At 42.4% G+C, this 22,099-nt stretch overlaps 1 protein-coding gene across 1 annotated transcript in view; it reads right to left on the bottom strand.

Annotated features, from left to right (window-relative positions):
- SEMA4B (semaphorin 4B) overlaps nucleotides 1-22,099 on the bottom strand; it is a 165,694-nt gene that overhangs the window by 19,578 nt on the left and 124,017 nt on the right. Inside the window, exons 3-8 of the mRNA XM_073618487.1 lie at nucleotides 17,830-17,981; nucleotides 17,675-17,737; nucleotides 10,813-10,908; nucleotides 6,246-6,357; nucleotides 5,908-6,024; nucleotides 5,288-5,445 (exon numbers count right to left, since the gene is read on the bottom strand). Coding sequence (XP_073474588.1) covers nucleotides 5,288-5,445; nucleotides 5,908-6,024; nucleotides 6,246-6,357; nucleotides 10,813-10,908; nucleotides 17,675-17,737; nucleotides 17,830-17,981 — 698 coding nt within the window. The remainder of the gene's footprint in view (nucleotides 1-5,287; nucleotides 5,446-5,907; nucleotides 6,025-6,245; nucleotides 6,358-10,812; nucleotides 10,909-17,674; nucleotides 17,738-17,829; nucleotides 17,982-22,099) is intronic.

The raw sequence follows: 22,099 nt of genomic DNA, 5'->3' as shown, positions 1-22,099 counted from the left end.
TCCCTGGAGACCACCCAGGAGCTCATGGTGTCTGAGCTCAGAGTTTCCCAGGACAACTGTGTCGCCGCACCGACTGACAAGTGTGTTTCACATGAGGTGAAAAGCAATGTACTAAATATCCTACAATATCAAACTGCTAATGTGATAACACAGCCTATACAAGGCAGGAAGGTTGATAATGATGATGTTGAAAAGTGTATTACTGACAATGTTGATGGTTTGGTGTCTCCCATGGTAACCACAGGTAGTGCAGCAGAGTTGTCCCAGGAAATCTCAGGAGGACTCCCAGTGTTGGAGCCGACGGGGCTCCCGGACAGCTCTGATACTGCTCAGGTGGAAAACGATGGGAAAATAGCTCAACTGATGGCGCATGAATTATCACAATCTGATGTGGGTGACAGTGACTGGTGCAGATTGTCTGCTGCTAAACCACTCTGTCCACCTGTGTCTCCATGGGCAGAGGGAGCAGTACTACAGAGTGCTGATGACTGGAGCACAGACAGGATAGACTGGGATAGTCTCGCCATTAAGGTGATAGCGTGGTGGAAAGAAATTTCTGAAGGTAATAGTAAGCTGGACACTATTGCTGCTGTGACAAATGGAGAGGCTGCAAAGCCAGTAGACACAGGTGCGTTGGCTGTTGCAGAACTTAACCCCCTCCAGGCGGAAGGATCGGAAAAGGGCGCATATATAGCAGAAGTTTTGTCCACAGCAAAAGAGATGAGTAATGTTGAGTGTCAGGATGATGGGATAATAGATAGGGACTTGGAAGGGCTCAGTGTTGCTGAAAATGAGACGATGAGTGTGACACATGCATTTAGCAGTGCTCATGGGGAGCCGCAAGTTTTGTCAGTGGCCTCTGAGGTGGAGGTCTCTTTGAGTGTCTCGGCCTCTCAAGCCTTAGCAAATGAGCCCCTCCACGTCATTAGTAAGGGAAAAGTCCCTAGAGTTCTGTGTTTAGATGTGGCATGTCTAGAAATAACTGAGATGTTGTTGGAATTGGTGAAAACCTTTCCGCTGTATACCTGCATGTATCCACCGCAGATGGGCGACCTGGTACTGCGTAGTACCAATCAGTGGAGACACGTGGTACAGGCGATGTTAAGCAATGTTGATAAAAATTGGTTACTGCAATGTTGGTTATTTTTGCGGAAAGCGGTCTCGCAGTTCTCTGCGAGAGTGCTTCCAGCGACAGTTATGTGCGGAAGGCGTTCAGGGGAACTGCTAGAGGAATCAAAAATGATAGACATAGTGGAAGTCTCTCCGTATGCTGGTGTGATGAGGTGCATTCCTGCTGGTGCGGTCCGAGGTGCAGCTGAGCAGTGGTTGGTACATGGCGCGTGTTCTGTCTCACCCGCTAGACCTCATGTAAAGGAAGGGCTCGGAAAAGACGCAGCAGTAGTGGGAATTCAATCCATCACTCGCAGGGAGGTGCAGTTTGAGGTACCCGGAGACACTTTGACAGGAAATGACAGTGTTGGTAACTGTAATAAAAAAGTGTATGAGAAGCACTGTAGAGCACTATCGGACAGCTCAGAGGTATTGGTTGAGGTACCAATGGACACAGAAATAGTTAAAGAGATTGGTGTGGAAAAATGTGGCGAAAAATGTGCGTTGGTAGGACAGTCGCTATTGGAGTGTTGGACAACAGGGAGCGATGTGAAACTGCGGGAATGTCCCATAGGGAGTAACTGCTTGCCTGTAGATGGTCCCTCCCTAGACACTGTCTTAGCAAACAAGGTGACAAGAGGTCTTGATGATAATAATATTGAGTTGAATAACCCCTTGTGGAATATTGCTATTGAGGTTAAACAGAAGTATGTGGTGTTGATCTCAGATGATTTGGTTGCCAAGGGTAACCACACAGGGGTCAGTGAACCTGATAAACGGATGTTGTTGGTTAGTGTTGCATCAGGTAGTGAGAGGGGTCAGTCCCTGACAGATTTCATGGAAGTGGGTCCCCAACAGTCCCAGGAGAGTAGGTCTGTGGGAGGAAAAAGGAGGATCCCGTGGCCAGAAGGTGGAGGGGATAGAGAGATTAGTGGGAGCCCACGGTTCAGGAAGAAGTGCTGGTGGAAGCACACCCGGAAGAAGATGTGGGTGGAGTGCCCCTTTAGAGAAAAGGTTGGGCAGATTAGGACTCCTACTGCTGATAGTTGGCACAGAGGTGCCAAGGTGAAGTGCTGGTGGAAACATACCCGGAAAAAGAAATGGGCCTACGCAGCTAATGGCCATCACAGAGGTGTCCCATCCATGGTGACGGGTTTATGTGTTCCTCCCTCCGGTTCGAAACAAGGGGGGAGGATATGTGGCAGTAGGACCCTGTGCTACCTGGAAGATTGCTGGTTTACGCCAGATTTTGGAGAGAAAGGCACGCTGATTGCACAGCTGTGTGCTGGGCTATTTAATTGTGACCTGACTATGGCTCAGGGTTCCACCCAACAGACAGGAAGTCTGTGCATGGGAGTCAGGTGGGCTCCCATTCCTCTGAGAGGAGTCAGAAGCTGCAGGAGGCAGACGTACTTGGTGACAGAGCAGCAGGAGTAAGCTAGGAGAGAGCTTCACTCTAGGAAACTCTTTTGGGTCTGAGGAGCAGACCTAAGGCCTAGGCTAAAGGCCGGAATCAGTCATATGGCAAGAATGTACGCCAGGAGGCTAAAGTATTGAGTGTGCAAGATACAGTAATGGTGGAACCCCCTGCGTGGGCAACTGATGTCTTTGTGAACTTTTCCGTGCTTTTAAATAAAAGTGGGCTACCAGGCCCTTAAAAATACAGTTGTGTACTGGAGTACTCACTGACAACGCACCTACCATTTGAGTCTGATACCCCAATCTTACAATATATATATATATATATATTGGCATTCTAATCTTCCATTGGTAAGAACACAAATTCATTATAATACCTACATGCATGTCCACATCACACTTCTTTATAAAACAAAGAAGAAGCTGCTTCAGTGTATTTCTGGAGTGCACTATAGGGAACCTGTCATGTTAGCAATATGGAGTCTGCTACCATGGACTTGTTTTTGAAGGTGCAAAAAATAGTTGCCACTAAAGCAGATCTCCAGGGAAAGGAAAAAAACTTCCTTACAGCGGGGCTGCCCCTGCAATGCAAGGGTTAAATGCACATTTAGTTCTACTGGGTTTCATTTACCTAATCCTCCGTTTCTGCAGACTCCCTCGAGTCTGTAAGACTGGTCCCCACAACCTCTTCTTCCCTATGCTCCAGTGGTCGCAGGTCCTCTGGTGTCATCAAGTCTAATGCCCTGCATTGGATGTGAAGACGCTGAGAGACAGTCCACTATCGGAGTGTATGGAAGAATAAAAGAGTGCTGGCTGCCAGGGGGAGTGAAGGATCGGGTAAGTAAAAGTGCTTTTTGGGTTTACCTAGATCTATTGAGCATTTATCCCTTGCAGTGATGAGGCAGCCCCTCTGCATGGGAGGACTTTTCCTTTCCTTGGAGTTGGGTTTAAGACTCCATTACCTCGTAAACCACTGACCCTGAACAAATATGCTGCCAGTGAAGTGTAAGGACACCTCATATGTACAAGTCCACCTCATACCCTTTTTAGGGCCAGAGACTCAGCAAATAGTAAAGGAAAGATGAGGATGATAGCCTCTTGATTGTATATCTCCAAAAAGTCAGCAATGGCAGTTCCCATGTTTCTACCGTATTAGTGTCTGCTGCTCATCTATGGCAGGGCCAGGGCCTTAGAATGGCAACCTGATTGTGTTTTAGTCAACACCTACTATATATGAAGAATATTGCTATACTTTATTTATGTGGCCATGCCATGAAGGAAATCTGTTATGAAAGTCCAGAGCCACCTACCCATCATGTTCAAACAGGGGGACCAGAGAAAGAAGTGTTCTGCAATAACCTGTGGTATTCTCCCAAAAATCAACTTTGATTAATTTATGAAAGGGACGTTCAACTTTCTTGATATTGTAGGCCTCAAGTGCAGCCAACATCACCAAAGGGATGCACATAAAATCCAGTGTTTATTCAATGTCAGAGACACCAGGCACAATTGGCTATATTATCAAGGACTATGGGCATGATACAAGAGATGGTCAGATACTGCAGACATGATACAAGAAATGGTCATAGACAGGGGAGATGATACAAGACATGGTCAAAGACTGTGGATGTGATGTATGAGATGGTCAGAGATTGCAGACATGAGACAGGATATGGTCAGATACTGCAGACATGATACCAGAAGTGGTCAGAGACTGCTGACATAATACAAGAGATGGTTAGAGACCGTGGTTGTGATACAAGAGATGGTCAGAGACTGCAGACATAATACAAGAGATGGTCAGAGACTGTAGACATGAGACAGAAAATGGACAGAGACTGCAGACATAATACAAGAGATAGTCAGAGACTGCAGACATGATACCAGAGACTGTCATAGACCGCGGACATGATACAAGAGATGGTCAAAGACTGCAGACATAATACAAGAGATGGTTAGAGAGTGTGGATGTGATGCAAGAGATGGTCAGTCACTGCAGACATGATACAAGAGATGGTCAGAGACTGTGGATGTGTTGCAAGAGATGGTCAGAGACAGCAGACATAATACAAGAGATGGTCAGAGACTGCAGACATGATACAAGAGATGGTCAGAGACTGCAGACATAATACAAGAGATAGTCAGAGACTGCAGATATAACAGAAATTGTCAGAGACTGCAGACATGATACCAAAGATTGTCAGAGACTGCAGACATGATACCAGAGATGGTCATAGACTGCAGACATGGTACAAAATATAATCAGAGACTGCCGACATGACACAAGAGATGGTGAGAGACCGTGGACATACTGTAAGAGACTATCAGAGACTGTGCACATGCAATATAGTTACATAGTTAGTCAGGTTGAAAAATATGAGTTGTTGGAGACTAGGGACATATTACATGAGACGGCTAGAAATCTCTGTTATAAAAGGGCAATAGAAAAACAGAGACTAATGTCTGCAGGGGCCCCTGAGGGCCACAAGAAAATGCCCAAGGGCCCCAGGCTGGGCATCAGGGGTCTATGCACTACAAACCTATGAAAGTCAAGTTCTGATTGGCTGTAGATTACTGGAAACCTTTTTTTTCTTTTCAGCACATAATTAAAGAAACCAATTCATGTTGGATCTGGATGTTGCACCAATGAAGCCCTACATAACATGTACTTCAAAGGCAGATTTAATGAAGGAAGCTTCAAACCACCCAAAAAAACACTAAAAAGCAACAAGTAAAACGATGTATATCTTATCCTCACCTTGCACACTCTGGCAATTCGTGAAACAAGGGGGTTTTCAAAAAAATTAAGCTCTTTTCCTGTCTCCGTGAAAAAGAAATATATCTTATCATCATCCCCCACAGTGTTTCCTTTGGGAAGGCTCTCTTGTATATGAGCTGAACCAACAAAAGCTGGATCTGTTAATGACAAAGCAATGGGTAATGAGTTTAATAGTAGGTCCTTGGCACAGTTAATCATAGTAGCAACACAAACACACATCCCAGTCTGAATAATAGTCCAGCAATGTTCTTATTTACATACCAGATACAAGCCATCATGCATAATCACACAACCCTCACCCTTTTTTACTTAGTGGAAATTATAACAATTCAGCACAATTATCTTTGAATGGAATAAAATGCCTTTTCCTTCTGGACGATGTAAATTAACCAGTTTATAAGCCAAATTCTAGATAATAACACCAGCACACGCTGCTTGAGCTACAGGAAAGCCTTAAATGGATTCAGCTTAGCAGCCAAATATCTGTAGCTCTGGAAAAGTTGCAGATACTTCAAAGATAGTCTCTACTGTATGGATATCATACGCCATGACATTCTGCCCAAATAGATTCTTATCAAAGGAGGAAATCAAAGGCTAACCTTGGAGCCAGTTCAAGCCGTTCTCCGTCTTCATAATAATCTTGCTGTCTTGGCTCTTGTATATGCTGGGATCGTTCCCTTGGAAGTTATTGACGGTGCCACCATACATGTCCCCATCTGGTAGTCAAGAAAGGAGGACAGAATGATAAGTAGGAACACAAAAACAGGCTATTTAAAAAAGGGAGAAACGATGAGGTACAGGATCTCCTACCAATCAGATTTATGTTCAACTTTTAGAACAAGGAAAGATCTCTTCTAATTGGTTGCTTTTAACCTTTTCAAATCAGTTCAAATGGATCTCTAGTAAAATGTATAAGACCCCAAAAGGAGCTACTCACCGACCATGATAGCTGATGACTTGTATTCGGGATCAAAGGGACATCGCCCCTTTCCATCTTCTGTGATTATCTTCCCACTGGAGTCCCTTTCCAAGGTGAAATCACTGATTTTCTAGAAGTAAAAGAATAGAGAGATGTTGATTCCTCCATAGAACTGGCAATCAGTTGATCTAAAGCAGGGGTCTCCAAACGATGGCCTGTGGGCCCCATCCGGCCTGCCACAAAATGTTATCTGACCCCCAGCTAGGGTCAGTGGCATATCCTCAATGTGCACTGATTGAAGCTTAAGGTCAGCAGAGGCTTCCTATGGTGTTCACGTTTGATGAAAGGGGGTGGATTTAAAAGGGGCCCTGATGAAAGAAGAGACTCTGATGTAAGGAGTACTTTGATGGGGACCTTAAAATAAAGGGGGGGGGGATCTGATAGGGAGCCTGGTGTTAGAACAGACTCTAGTACTAGAAGAGACTTAAGTACTTTAATGGAGACCCTGATGTAAAGGGGGGAATCTGAAAGGGAACCTGATGTAAGAAGAGACTCTGAAGTAAGGAATACTTTGATGGGGGCCCTGATGTACGGAGGGGGGTAATGACGACACAAAATGGGGACTCTGATGTAGGGGGACGCTGATGGGGATTTATGTGTAAAATATACGATGTGCCCCTCATACTGAAAAATTTGGAGGTTTTTACTCTGCCCCATGCATGATTGCAGTACATTAAGTACACATGTTACATACCGTATATATAAATCTAATAGGATTCAAATAGCCCTATTGTTTACCACTGTTTACTGTTGTTTATTAATGTATATTTTTTGTTTGCAGTGTATACCCTGTACAATAAAGTATAAAGTCTCCTGAAGAAGTCATATTCTGGTGAAACATGTCTAGCAAAAATCCTTTCTAAGAAGATTGTAATATCTTTTTTATTGTTTGGAATAAAATGTTAACGTATGTCATAGTGTAGTATCTTAATTCAGGCACCTTAAAAGTCCCTGCTCCCGATCCTCCTATTTGGAGACAAAAATGATTTTAGGTCCGATTCATACCCTTTCTTCTGCCACCATATGAAATAAGTGTTATAACCCCAAATGCCCCTTTTCTGGATGCCCAGGCAGAGGCAACCAATCAGTGCCCCTGCCAAATACAGAACAACCATGGCGGCAGAAGTGAAATGGTCAGTGAGGCAGCAACTAATTGACCCTGGAGAGGGAGGTCTGTTATTTCTTTATGAACAAGAGGAGCTGTTGATCTATAGCAGATTTTTGTACCATAGATCCCCTTTTCTCATTCAAATAAATTGTGGCATTTTTTCATATTGACTGACGAGAGTAAAGGTTGCATTTCACATCTACCATGTTAAGTGATAAATTGCAATACTTTCATTCCACTCTGATAAATATATGTTCAAAAGAGCACATGTAATACTCAGAACCACCAGAATACCATCAAAATAACGCTGATTGAAGGCATTGTCATTTCTAGATTCTTTGATCATAGAATTTTACTTGAGATGTGTATCATATGTATAGAATAATGTATTGCTATATATCCACAAGTCAAGCTCTGTGTACAGATGTGAGTGTCAATGTAATGTTCCCCTGTAGTGGGGGCTCTTCTAATTGGTTTCACCGGGGGAAGCAATGAGGCGGGCAGAATGTGTTTATGTGTGCCTGTTTACAATGATTACACATTTGCATGGGCACCCTTGGGCATCGGTGCATCTGTGCATAATCAACTTTTAGCTTGATTCCGGAGCAGTTGGCATGTGTATAAATATTGATATAGTTAATAATGTTCAGGTAAGCAGATGCCTTTTCAACTGCTTTTCGCAGATGCCAATTAACCCATTTAAGGACAGTTTTCTGGTGATGAACTGGTTAAAAGCCTTGCCAATGACACTCAGTTTACAGTTATGTGTTAAGAGATAGTGTGGCATGGAGTGCCAGCGTTGGGTGTTACACCTGCTGGGATGATGATGAATATCAATACGATTGTGATGTCACTAGAACAACAGTGACTTCACGTCTATCCACTCAAGTTTCCGGCGATGGCCTACGTATACAGACAATTGTTTATTCAGACACAAACAATGGCCCCACAGTCCAAACAAGGCAAGCTAATCATACAAATAATGCATTAGGAAATTTAATTATACAACCCAGAATTCTCCCCAGCATATAATAATCACGGAAATGTGTAAGCTGATCTCGATGGCCGAATCAACTTATTGGTGGGAAAAAAAACTGCCTTTTCGGCAGGCAATAGAAGAAAACTTTGTAGAAGAGAATGCTTATTATTTAAAAAGAAACACATGGCCCTTTCTTTTCTGTTCTATACATCTCCAGTGCCATTCCATGAAAATCACCATTTAAAGGGAACCTATAATCAGAAGGGTATGGGTGTTAGCGGTCTGGCTCTCATGCTGCTCCTCTGGTTTCAATTATTTCCAAGTAACCAACCTACAGTATGCAGTTATGTGAAACCAGAACTCCAAATCCTTCAAACTTGTGCCAGATCAGTGAAAAAACCACTGGATTAGCATAACTTCGACTAAACTTCCAGCTCCCAGAAGCTCTTGTTGTCACCCTCTTGGAGGTCAGACATAGCGAGGTCAGACAAGCGATGGCCAATATTGGGAGCACCGCCTGGGTATTTTATGCCACTTTTATTTAGCTTGAATTTAGCCTGTAATCCTGAACTACAAAGAAACCTTCATGTCCAGTTTGGGTTGCTAAAAAGCGGTCTTAATGAGAGTGCTGACTGTCACATTAAACAAGCTACTAGCGGGCTTCAGTAGGCATCAGCACTATGGAGGCTTGTACAAAGCATGTGAAAGCCTACCGAAGCCTTGTTTAAAGTGACAGTCAATGCTACCATTAGGATCTGTATTCAACTTCCCCAAACTGAAACTGAAGGGTGCTTTAAAAGCTTCAGAAAACCTGCTCAAAACTTGCTGAAGGCTCTGCAAATAGTTTTGAAAAGCTTGCTGTATACACAGCTCTCATACAATCAATAGCACATATACACAAGGCCTGTAAACAGTATACATGTGAGCAGAGATGAGAGAAGAATTTACACTGCTCATAGACATGCACAGGGGGTGTGCGAGGTGTGGGGTTGGCTGGTAGATATGTCATTTAGTAAAGTAAGTGATCGATACTGATTGCTCCTGTGTCCATTCATAACTGAAGGTTAGTAAACTGTTTGTGAAGGAACAGGAAGCCACTCAGCACACAGCATTTCCCATTCATTCACTGTCCAGTGCAGCTGAGGCTGCAGGGAAAGGGACTGGGCAAGCTCTGTCCTAAGTCCATTTCTCTATCTCAAAAGTGAGACATCAGAGGTCTGTTTAAACCCCTGATATTTCATAAGTCCCCCAATACGGCTTCTAAAATGTAAAATAAAATAATATTTAAAAAAGAATTAAAAAAAAAACTGTAACTGCCTTATCATTGGTGTCAGTGGGAGGAATAGTGGCCCATCATTGGTGTCAGTGGGAGGAATAGTGGCCCATCATTGGCATCAGTGGGAGGAATAGTGACCCATCGTTGGTGTCAGTGGGAGGAATAGTGGCCCATCACTGGTGTCAGTGGGAGGAATAGTGGCCCATCATTGGTGTCAGTGGGAGGAATAGTGGCCCATCATTGGCATCAGTGGGAGGAATAGTGACCCATCATTGGTGTCAGTGGGAGGAATAGTGGCCCATCATTGGTGTCAGTGGGAGGAATAGTGACTCATCATTGGTGTCAGTGGAAGGAATAGTGACCCATCATTGATGTCAGTGGGAGGAATAGCGCCCTATCATTGGTGTCATTGGATAGAGGGGAGAAGGATTAGAACACCTGTCAGTTTTTATTGCTGTCTGTTCCCCGGTTAAGGAGATTCACCCTCTCTATTTGTTCTGTTTACCATTATCATTGAAAATGAAAGCAAAAGAAAATCACAAATTTTTGATTGTCCCCAGAGAAGTAATATAGGGGAAAACATCCAATGGGGACACAAGTTCTGGTGACCTGGGGGGTCCCAAAGGAACTCCCTTAATTTGAATGGATTTCCTCTCACTTCCAGTTTGGCTATGGGACAGGAAGTGAAGGTAAATCTCCCCAATGGGAGGCAAAAATCTCCCCTATGGTCAAAAATAAACCTTACAGGGGTTATAAATCTCCCTTACTCTATCCAAAATTAAAAAAAAAAAGTTTTGCCTATAGTTCTACTTTAAGCGGGGCACACCCAGTCTTATCCTCTCAGCCCAATACTACCTCTTCTACATATGAAGGAGAACTGTTAAGAAGGCAGATGCATGAAGAAGTGTAATACTAATAGTGTAAATAGAATTAATAATTTTAAAATGTTTGTTCAACAACAGTATTTTTTAGGTTTTTCAAGGTTTTTATAACATAACACACCAGATATGACTTTTCTGACACACAATAATCTCAGAGTTATTTCTAGGACACTTGTTACTCCCACATGGTCCCGAAATATAAATGTAACCCACATAATAAGTAGCCCATCCCAAACAGGATGTGCAAGCTTCGTGATGCTGGGATAAAGGAAGGTACTCACAATGAAGGTGCAGTTGGGACTGAAGGCGTACGTCCCACAGGTGTACAGGTGTGTGCTGTTCAGCTGCAGGAGGATCTTGATGTAGTTCTGACAACCCTGAAATAAGAAAACACAATTTAGCTTAGAGTACTTGCTAGTACATAGGCTGATAAAAGTAATAAATAGTTCCATAAAAAAAATCAATGCACTTATACCACCAACTACATGGCAACTCTGAAATACAAATGTAAGAACTACTAAAAAATCACCCACATATAGCCCAATTCAACTTAAAGCATATTTCCATGTTTGCAGTCAAATTTGAGAAAACCCCACTACATGTTTGCTATGCTATCACCGTATAAAGCATGGACTATTGATTTTCAGCATCCCCCGTGGCCCTCTGGATAACAGATATTGATATTTAATTTGAACCAAGCCGGACCAACATGCAATTCCTGATGTTCGCTTTAAAACAAACCTGACCTGAAAAAAAAAAATTGTTCTCTGGGACCGCCAGAACCACGGAAGTGTCGGTCTCATCTGGGGAGTTCTCTGGATCTGCATTTGGCCATACAGGCAGCAGGAGAGGCAAATAGTCACTTGTTTTTTTTTACAGGGATACTTTTTTGTCTATTTTTTTTTTTTTTTTTAACTGGGTCGCTTCACATTTAAGCGTTCTAGTAGCTGCTTTGAATTGCGGATAGCTTATTGGATACGCAGATATATCACATTATTTCTAGATATTCAGCTGTAACCACATCTAACCACGCTTGGTTTCAGATTCCTATTCATGGAATAGGTCAGGTACAGTGCAAATATAAAATCAAAGTTACTGTGTCAATGGGGTGTGTAACTAAGGTGCGGTCGTACTTTGAGACTGTTAATATATATTTATATCTCATGGAACACACTCCTTTTTATGGTGTGCTACAGATCACTTCTGTCCCACGGTTGGCAGTGGACTGTCGTGACCAATTCATTAACTAGAAGGAATCAGCTAAATATAGTCAATGGAAAAAAAGGAGAACTAAAATAATTGTTTCCTGCAAAATGTGGTTTTTAGGGTTCTTTCTCACCATAAAGCATATGGGAATGCATATTACAGTGGTGCTCATATACATTACATTGCCGTTTTAAAGAATCCTGTTCAATTGATTTAAATGAGACCATCCGGGGCAATGCATCAAAAATGTAGCATATATAATATACACTATATTGCCAAAAGTATTGGGACACCTGCCTTTACACGCACATGAACTTTAATAGCATCCCAGTCTAATGCCCCGTACACACAGTCGGACATTGATCGGACATTCCGACATTAAAATCCTAGAATTTTTTTCCGACGGATGTTGGCTTATACTTGTCTTGCATACACACGGTCACACAAAGTTGTCGGAAAATCCGATCATTCTGAACGCGGTGACGTAAAACACGTACGTCGGGACTATAAACGGGGCAGTGGCCAATAGCTTTCATCTCTTTATTTATTCTGAGCATGCGTGGCACTTTGTGCGTCGGATTTGTGTACACACGATCGGATCGGATCACAACGGATTTTGTTGTCGGAAAATTTTATAGCCTGCCCTCAAACTTTGTGTGTCGGAAAATCCGATGGAAAATGTGTGATGGAGCCTACACACAGTCGGAATTTCCGACAACAAGGTCCTATCACACATTTTCCGTCTGAAAATCCGACCGTGTGTACGGGGCATTAGTCCGTAGGGTTCAATATTGAGTTGGTCCACCCTTTGCAGCTATAACAGCTTCATCTCTTCTGGGGAGGCTGTCCACAAGGTTTAGGAGTGTGTCTATGGCACTGATGTTGGACAAGAAGGCCTGGCTCGCAGTCATAGTTACATAGTAGGCGAGGTTGAAAAAAGACACAAGTCCATCAAGTCCAACCTATGTGTGTGATTATGTGTCAGTATTACATTGTATATCCCTGTATGTTGCGGTCGTTCAGGTGCTTATCTAATAGTTTCTTGAAACTATCGATGCCCCCCCCCCCCGCTGAGACCACCGCCTGTGGAAGGGAATTCCACATCCTTGCCGCTCTTACAGTAAAGAACCCTCTACATAGTTTAAGGTTAAACCTCTTTTCTTCTAATTTTAATGAGTGGCCACTCTAATTTATTCCAAAGGTGTTTTATCGAGTTGAGGTCAGAACTCTGTGCAGGTCAGTCAAGTTCCTGCCCTCCAAACTCGCTCATCCATGTCTTTATGGACCTTGCTTTGTGCACTGGTGTGCAGTCCTGCTGGAACAGGAAGGGGTCATCCACAAACTGTTCCCACAAAGTTGGGAGCATAAAATTGTCCAAAATGTCTTGGTATGCTGATGCCTTAAAAGTCCCCTTCACTGGAACTAAGGGGCCAAGCCCAACCCCTGAAAAACAACACCACACCATAATCCCCCCCTCCACCAAATAATTTGGACCAGTGCACAAAGCAAAGTCCATAAAGACATGGATGAGCGAGTTTAGGGTGGAGGAACTTGACTGGCCTGCACAGAGTCCTGACCTCAACCCGATAGAACACCTTTGGGATGAATTAGAGTGAAGATTGCGAGTCAGGCCTTCTCATCCACATCAGTGCCTGACCTCACAAATGTGCTTTTAGAAGAATGGTCAAACATTCCCATAGACACACTCCTAAACCTTGTGGACGGCCTTCCCAGAACAACTGAAGCTGTTATAGCTGCAAAGTGTGGGCCAACGTAATATTGAACCCTACAGACTAAGACTGGGATGCCATTAAAGTTCATGTGTGTGTAAAGGCAGGCGTCCCAATACTTTTGCCAATACAGTGTATTTGCAGCATGTTGAAGAGTGAGCAGTGCAATGCTGGCAATAGCTTTTAGTATCTCTACCTGGTCATCAAGAATCTGGTTCATCTTTTTCTTTCAGCCAGTCAGCTTCTGCTTTAAAAAGTCAATTTGACCAGATAGCATAGAAACTCTTAACAAATGCACCACAGGCTACACCAGTCCTATGTTCACAATGGTGAGCCTGGTAAACGGATATTAAAATTGCAATGTATCCATAGTGACACCATTGTTAATGCACTCTAGGGCAATTAATGCAGGATTTTCCATGCAGCAGCCTCCAGCATTGCTTGCAGCAGCATGAGAAACCATAGGTAGAAAATGTAGAGGCCACCAGAATATTTGTTGTGTCATATATCCACAGTCCTAATCACTATCTACAGGCTATACCAGTCCTATGTTCACAATATTAAACATAGTGAACTGATAGTATAAACTGACTGCAGTCATAGTGACCCATTGCTAATCCATTGATTGGCCCCTGACATTGCTCAGACAGCATGAGCAACTATAGGAAGAAAACGTAGAGGCCACCAGAATGATTGTTGTGTCATATATCTGTTCCCCATCTGTCTACAGGCTACAACCAGTACTATGTTCATAATTGTTAGCCTAGTAAACTGATATCATAATTGCGTTGTATCCATAGTGACACCATTGCTTATGTGCTCCAGGAAGCAAATAATGTATGGAGGCCTTCAACATTGCTTGCAGCAACATGAGCGTCCATTAGGGTTGCCACCTTTTCTTCAAGTCAAACCCGACACTTTAGCGGCACACAGCAATTTTTTTTTTAATATAAACTATGCATATATTTAGCAATTAAATAACATTTCTTAAATTAAGTTAAGCGCAAGAGTCCCCCTTTACATCTGAATCCACATAGTTCCCCTTTTACATCAGAGTTTTTTTACACGGGGGGGGGGGACTCTGCAGACTCTGATGTAAGGAAGAACTCTGGGGACTCTAACAAAAGGGATGCTCTGGGAAGCCTGATCTAAGGGGGAAAACTGAGAACTCTGATGTACAGAGAGGACTCCGATGTAAGGTGGAACACTGTGGCCTCTGGTGTAAAGGGGAACTCTGATGTAAGGGGTGCTCTGAGAACCCCGATTTATCTTAGTGTACTCACTCAGAGGCAGGAGAGAGGCGCTCACTCTTTGGCAGTCAGCACCTCTCATCCAGATGTAGCTGAGGCTGCTGGAGTTCAGATTTCCTGCCCCCACTTTCCTTTAATGAGGCACAGCACTGAGGATTAGAGTGTGGGCAGACACAGAGGGGTAGGGACGGGAGGAAGAGGAGCAGATCGAGCCCTCTCTCCTCTCCTGTCTGTGTGGGGGAATTGTTAGTGTTGGCTTTGGGCAGTGTGAAAGAGAGTGTAACATACACTCTCAGCTTAAACAACTGCAGCCAGCAACCCTGCTGGGAAGCCACAGTCTGGTCTGAATAATGTGCCCGGGTTTCAGGCGGTCTGAAACCCGGATGCATGATTCCAAGCCCCAACTGTCCGGGCAACCCTAGCGTCCATAGGAAATAATGTACAGGCAACCATAATAATTGTTGTGTCATATATCCACAGTCCTCCTAATAACCAACTGTCTACAGGCTATACCAGTCCTATGTTCACAATACTGAGCCTAGTGAACTGACATTATAATTGCACTTTATCCATAGTGACATCATTGCTAATGTACTAAAGGGACCAATATATGCATTATTTTCCACGGGTTGGCCTCCAACATTGCTTGCAGCAGCATAACCAACCATAGAAACAAAACACAGAGGCCACCAGAATAATGGTGTCATTTATCCAGTCCACAGTCCTAATCAATGTAAAGGCCACCAGAATGAATCATTGGGGTTATTTACGAAAGGCAAGTCCACTTTGCACTGCAAGTGCACTTGGAAGTGCAGTTGTTCTAAATCTAAGGGGTAGATCTGAAATGAGTGGAAGCTCTGCTGATTTTATCATCCAATCATGTGCAAGCTAAAATGCTGTTTTTTATCTTCCTTGAAAACCCCCCTCAGATTTACAGCGACTTTACTTTCAAGTGCACTTGCAGTGCAAAGTGGATTTGCCTTTAGTAAATAACCCCCAATGTGTCGTATATATCCACAGTCCTAATCACCAGTGTTAATTTAGTCGACTAAAACATTTTCATCGACTAAATTAATACCATTTTAGTCTACTAAAATACGACTAAAACTAAAACAATTGAGATGACTAAAATACGACTAAAACTAAAATGGCATTTTAGTCAAAAGAGTATGGCTAAAACTAAATTGAAATTTGACGTCAAAATTAACACTTGTCTGTAGTGCATATTCAAACCTTAATATCATAAATAATAACATATTAGATTTTTCATTCCAGCAGTATATAATGAGTTTGGAAATTGTAGAGAAATGCTTAAATAATGCGTAACTAAACCTATTAGATTTTAGACGACTAAAATGAGTTTTAGTCGACTAAAATGACTTCAGTCGACTAAAATGTACTTGAGATTTAGGTTCAACTAAAATGTAGGACAGTTTAGTCAACTAAAATCGAGTATGCCGTCCAGTTCTGGGCACCAGTCCTCAGGAAGGATGTACTGGAAATGGAGCGAGTACAAAGAAGGGCAACAAAGCTAATAAAGGGTCTGGAGGATATTAGTTATGAGGAAAGGTTGTGAGCACTGAACTTATTCTCTCTGGAGAAGAGACGCTTGAGAGGGGATATGATTTCAATGTACAAATACTGTACTGGTGACCCCACAATAGGGATAAAACCCCACAATAGGGATAAAACTTTTCCAAGAAAGGGAATTTAATAAGACATGCGGCCATTCACTAAAATTTGAAGAAAAGAGGTTTAACCTTAAACTGCGTAGAGGGTTCTTTACTGTAAAAGCAGTAAGGATGTGGAATTCTCTTCCACAGGCGGTGGTTTTAGCGGGGAGCATTGATAATTTCAAAACTCTATTAGATAAGCACCTGAATGACCGCAATATACAGGGATATACAATGTAATACTGACATATAATCACACACATAGGTTGGACTTGATGGACTTGTGTCTTTTTTCAACCTCGCCTACTATGTAACTATGTAAAATGTACTGTAAATTTAGTCGACTGAATACGACTAAAACTAAAACAATTGCAGAAGACTAAAATGGGACTAAAACTAAAATGCCATTCTAGGCAAAAGACTAAAACTAAATCGAAATTTGCTGCCAAAATGAAAACTGCTAATCACTGACTGTCTACACTACAGGCTACAACCAGTCCTTGTGAATTGATATTATAATTGCACAATATCTAATAGGACTTCGTTGCTAGTGTGCTCCATGAGACAAGTCATGCATGATTTTCCATGTGGAGGCCTCCAACATTGTTCTCTGCAGCATGAGCAACCATAGGAATAAAACGTAGAGGCCACCAAAACAATTGTGTGAAATGTCCACATTCCAAATCAAAAACTGTCTACAGGTTATAACCAGTCCTATGTCCATATTGGTGAATCTAGTGAACTGATATTATAATTGCACTGTATCCACAGTGACACCATTGCTAATGTGCCCCAGGAGACTATTCATGCATGACTTTCCATGGGGAGGCCTCCAACATTGCTTGCAGCAACATGAGCAACCATATGAATAACATAGAGGCCACCAGAGAAGTTGCCATGTCATATAACTGCAGTACTAATAACTGACTGTCTACTACCATTGTGCAATGTATTACTAAACAACTAGACAAGTAGAGGCTTGCTAAAGGCAGGTGAAGATATATGATAGTTCATAATGTAATTTATTAGCTTTTCTGCATTGCTTAATGACAAAAAAAATCATGGGTGATCCAAGTTTCTAACATTCAATTGTCCATCAATACATAATTATCAATACAGCACAAAGAACAATGAAGATATATCAAATGTTGTATCCTACACCAAGAAATTATCTCTACCCATTCCTAATGTGTTTAGTGAACATTCCCAATGCTCTTGGCATTGCTAATTAAATAAATCAATAAATGTGTTATTGTGATATGTATTGTCAGATACAGAACATACCTGAGCATCTTTTCCCTTAAAAGTGCACTCCTTCTTTTTAAGCTCTTCTGCTTCCCATGTCAACTGGAAAAAAAGTCAATAAGTACAGCATTACTAAAGGACATGACAGAGCTGCTTTGTCACACTATTAGAGAAAGTATAAAGAAATGACCTACCATGGAGTGAGACATGAAGTTTGTGCTGTTCAGTGAGAACAGGACCTCCCGTGCTCCCACATATAAAGTGTTCCCATCTTCACTCAGCAGGAGTGTGGTGTAATGGCTGACCCCTTCCGCTTCAAATCTCTTGACTGTCCTCTCTGGAGAACCTGCATAATCAGAACGGAACACAGAATTCAAATACCGCAGTACACAAGTAGACAGGCTCGTGTTTATAAGGGTTCATTTAAAGGGATATATACTATATTTATTTATGGGAACGCTTACTGGGTCACAACCATTTGTAGAAAAAAAGAAATATTACATTTTTTAATATGTATTGCAATATCATTTTTTTTTCTTGTATGTAATTTTAATGTGACCCAGTAAGCTTTCCCATTTACATCCCCTTGTATATAATTACCATTAAAAGTAGGATTCAAAATATAACTTCTTTCTTTAAACAATGGAATATTGGGGTCCATAGGTGTACGCAGCCTATTGCATTAGGGTGTGCACCCTTAAGCTCAAACACACATGCGTGTGTGGGTGTCTACATGACCCCGGCGCATTGATCTCCCTGCCGGTACAGTGAAAGAGAAGAGCATAAACACTTCTCTTATGGCAGAGCCGGTGGGAGGGAGATCTTTCCCGTTATTGCTGTTACACTGAGCGATAACATTAATGTGCACGGGGTGATTAGGGTGTGCCTGGGCACATCCAGCACACCCTGTGCGCACGCCTATGTTGGGGTCTGGTTATATGTGAACTGAGTGTGCTCCACTTTCCCATTAATTTAAAGTTAACTTTTCCAGGTATCAATAGTGGTAGCTTCACAATCTGCTCCATCAGCTATTTAGAACACAACCCTCCTTTACTCAAAGAATACGGGTTAAGAGGAATGAACAATATCGTTATGGATATGTCAATTTTAACCTTCTGTCCAAAGTGTACATCTAAGCCAGCCATTCCCAACCAGGGTTCCTCCAAAGGTTACCAGGGGTTCCTTGAACTGTGGCTGATTGACCTGTGCCTGGGTTGGCACCACTCGGAAGAACCAACTGCAAGGCACCAATAATCTTTTTAGCTGTCTGTAAGGCTTCCCTGGTTGGGAACGTTTTGGCCGTCGGCCCCCAGAAAATGCAAACCACGGCAAAATCGTTTTTGCGTTTTAGCCCCGGCTGGTGGTCAAAGTAGGCTATGTACATGAACACACCCTACTTTGACCACCAGCCGGGGCTAAGACACAAAACAATTTTGGCAAGGTTTCATTTTCTGAGGGCCGACAGCCAAATCGTTCCTATCCTAAAAGCAATTCTGCGTTCAGGAGAGGGAGGTTAAGGGGAAGTTGAAGCTCCCCTAAAAACAGCTTATCTAAACTTTGTTAAAAGTCTATGTGTACATGGACATATAGGCTTTTATGGAGCTGAGTTTAGGAGCTTTGTGAAAAAAACGCCAAAAGCTCCTAAACTCAAGTTTAGGAGCTGTTCTGTACATGAGGCCTAAGGATGGCATTCTGACCAACACTGTACGCGCGGTGTTCTTCAAATTGACCACCAAAGAAGGGGCATTTTCCCCACTGACAACCACTGAATTGATTTTTATCAAAGGTTCCCCAAGACCTGAAAATGTTTTTAAGGGTTCCTCTGGGCCAAAAAGGTTGAAAAAAGCTGATCTAATCATCTCTATTTCTAACCATTACCCTTGGCTGGTGATGCATGTAGAGGGCAATGACACATGACTACCACTGGACTGGTAGAGGTGTCTGTGATTTGTGGGTTGTAATTGACACGTTCTCAAAGCCATAGCGCTCAATGGGTGGTGGTGGTGGTGGGGGTAGGGGGATATCCAGGCCTCTGCACACAGTCTGGAGGAAAAGTTTTGTTCACTGATTTTGCGATGGTTGTTTACAAGTGGAATAGTTTATATCTGGCAGCAGTTTCTGTAAATATTGGCAACGGAAAGCATTGTTTTAATAAAAAGGTGGAAAGTGCAATGATTTGCAGTAACTCAGAGAAGATAAAAAAGAAGAAATTTGCTTCCAATACTGCAGCTCTGCTAGGCTAGGAATACCCTTCAGATGACCCTGCTCACTTGTTCCTGTGGAATAGGGGCAAGTATTTCTGGCACCACCAAGTATTGAGGTACCAGGATCTAAAAAACTGTGCGTTAGGCCCCTTTCACATCAGTGGACCAATTGGGCCACCCATTGTTCTCTATGGGGCGACGGATGTCAGCAGACAAGAGTCCTGTCCCCTAAAAACAGACGGATAGGCATAAATTTGCCATCCGTCCGGCAGAATCGGATGGAAACGGACATGCAGTTAGTTTCCATCAGGCCGCCCCATAGAGAACACATGGACCTGTCGTCCGCCTGCTCAGCGGGGATCAGCGGAGTGATTCCCCACTGAGCAGGCGGATCCGCTTGGACGGATTCCGCTCCACATGAAAGGGGCCTTACTCCCAATACATTATTACAAAGCATTAGTTCCATCAATGGAAATTAGAATACTGTAAATATTTACTGTACATATTAGTAAGTGCCAATTCACACCTAATGCCCTGTACACACGACCGGTTTTCCCATCGGAATAAACTCTGAAGGTTTTTCCGTCGGAATTCCGCTCGAGCTTGCATACACACGGTCACACCAAATTCCGACCATCCAGAACGCGGTGACGTACAACACGTACGACGGGACTAGAAAACGGAAGTTCAATAGCCAGTATCCAATAGCTTCCGTCTCGTACTTGCTTCAGAGCATGCGTCGTTTTTGGTCCGTCGGAACAGCATACAGACAAGCGGTTTTCCCGACAGGAATTGGTTCCGTCTGTAAAATTTTTAACATGTTCTCTTTCTAGGTCCGTTGGAATTTTCAATGTAAAAAGTCCGATAAGGCATACACACGATCGGAATATACGATGAAAAGCTCCCGTCGGACTTTTTCTGTCGGACATTCCGCTCGTGTGTACACGGCATAAGTGTCTGTTCAGCTGCATTTAGTGATTTTCAATGTGCGTTTTAATACGTTATTATGCAATTACGCGTACGAGTTAAAGCGCTTTAAATATTTAAAGTAAAAAAACTTTATAGGACTACAGAAAAAAAAAGTTTATGGTAATGGAAACTAAAATAAAAAATGAGCAATGTAGGAATATTATGAAAAATCAGGATAAGTGAACTCTGTATGTAGGAAGACCTGTATTGGTTCCTTTGTCCCCACAGGCACCGCGCCTATCAGTCCCCCCCAACACACAGGACAAAGTAGCAAGGAACAAACTGCATCCTTTGAATGGCTTTCCAGTTCATTAATAACCATGAGGTGATAGCTATTCCCCTGTTGCCTGCATATTGCTTGTGTTGCCGGATGCAGATCTTTGGCTCAGAAACGTGATATCAATATGTTCACCAGCAGGACGGACGCTCCACTCCGAACCATGGGGGAAAGAAAGCAGCCAGGATATTCTGAGGACTTTATTATCTTTTGGGTTATGTCTATATCCACAATGTTGATCTTTAATTAAAGTACAACTTAACGTAATTAACACACAGCTTGATTTATCATTTACGCCAAAGTCTTCAGCGCTCGGTGTAAATACAGAATTTCTAGGTTTTGTATTATTCTAATACTTGGTTATTTTTACACAGATGCACTCAAACGTATTCCTTTATCCACCTTCCTGAGAATTTTTGTCAGGCTTTTACATACTGTATATATATATATATAGCTCCCAACTGTCCCTCTTTCCTCCTCATTTGTTCCTCATTTTGGTCTGATCTATATAATTGTATATAAAATGCACTTTTTATCTTTCAAAAAGTGTTTCCCAGTGCTAAACCTTTCATCTAAATTCAAAATTGCAGCATTTGTAAATGTTAAAAGCCAATATAAAGGAATAGGAGTGGCAAAAAAAAGTCCTTGTGGATTTAAATAACCTTTTTTTTGGGGGTTAATTCTCCTTTAAGGGGGTGTGTCAGGGGGGCGTGTCCTATGCCTGCATACGTTTGCAAGTAGGTGTCCCTCATTCCCATCTCAAAATGTTGGGAGGTATGCTGTATATAATTATGTATAAAAGGGGGAAAATAAATAGGTTGAGCCATGTAATTCAATAAAAGGTTATCTAAACCCAAGAGCACAAAATGTATTATATTGTAACTTTCCCATGTTTAGATGGTGGCTGTATTGTTTCTTTTTTTTTTTTTTTTTACCAGGCTTTTCATTTTTTATATTCACTTGGTGATCCCTCCAGTAATGAACTTCTGTTCCCAGGGTGACAGCACTCAATAT

This window comes from Aquarana catesbeiana, linkage group LG03, assembly GCF_042186555.1.
Source record: "Aquarana catesbeiana isolate 2022-GZ linkage group LG03, ASM4218655v1, whole genome shotgun sequence".
In the NCBI taxonomy this organism is placed as follows: domain Eukaryota; kingdom Metazoa; phylum Chordata; class Amphibia; order Anura; family Ranidae; genus Aquarana; species Aquarana catesbeiana.
This window is presented reverse-complemented; position numbering and strand designations above follow the sequence as displayed.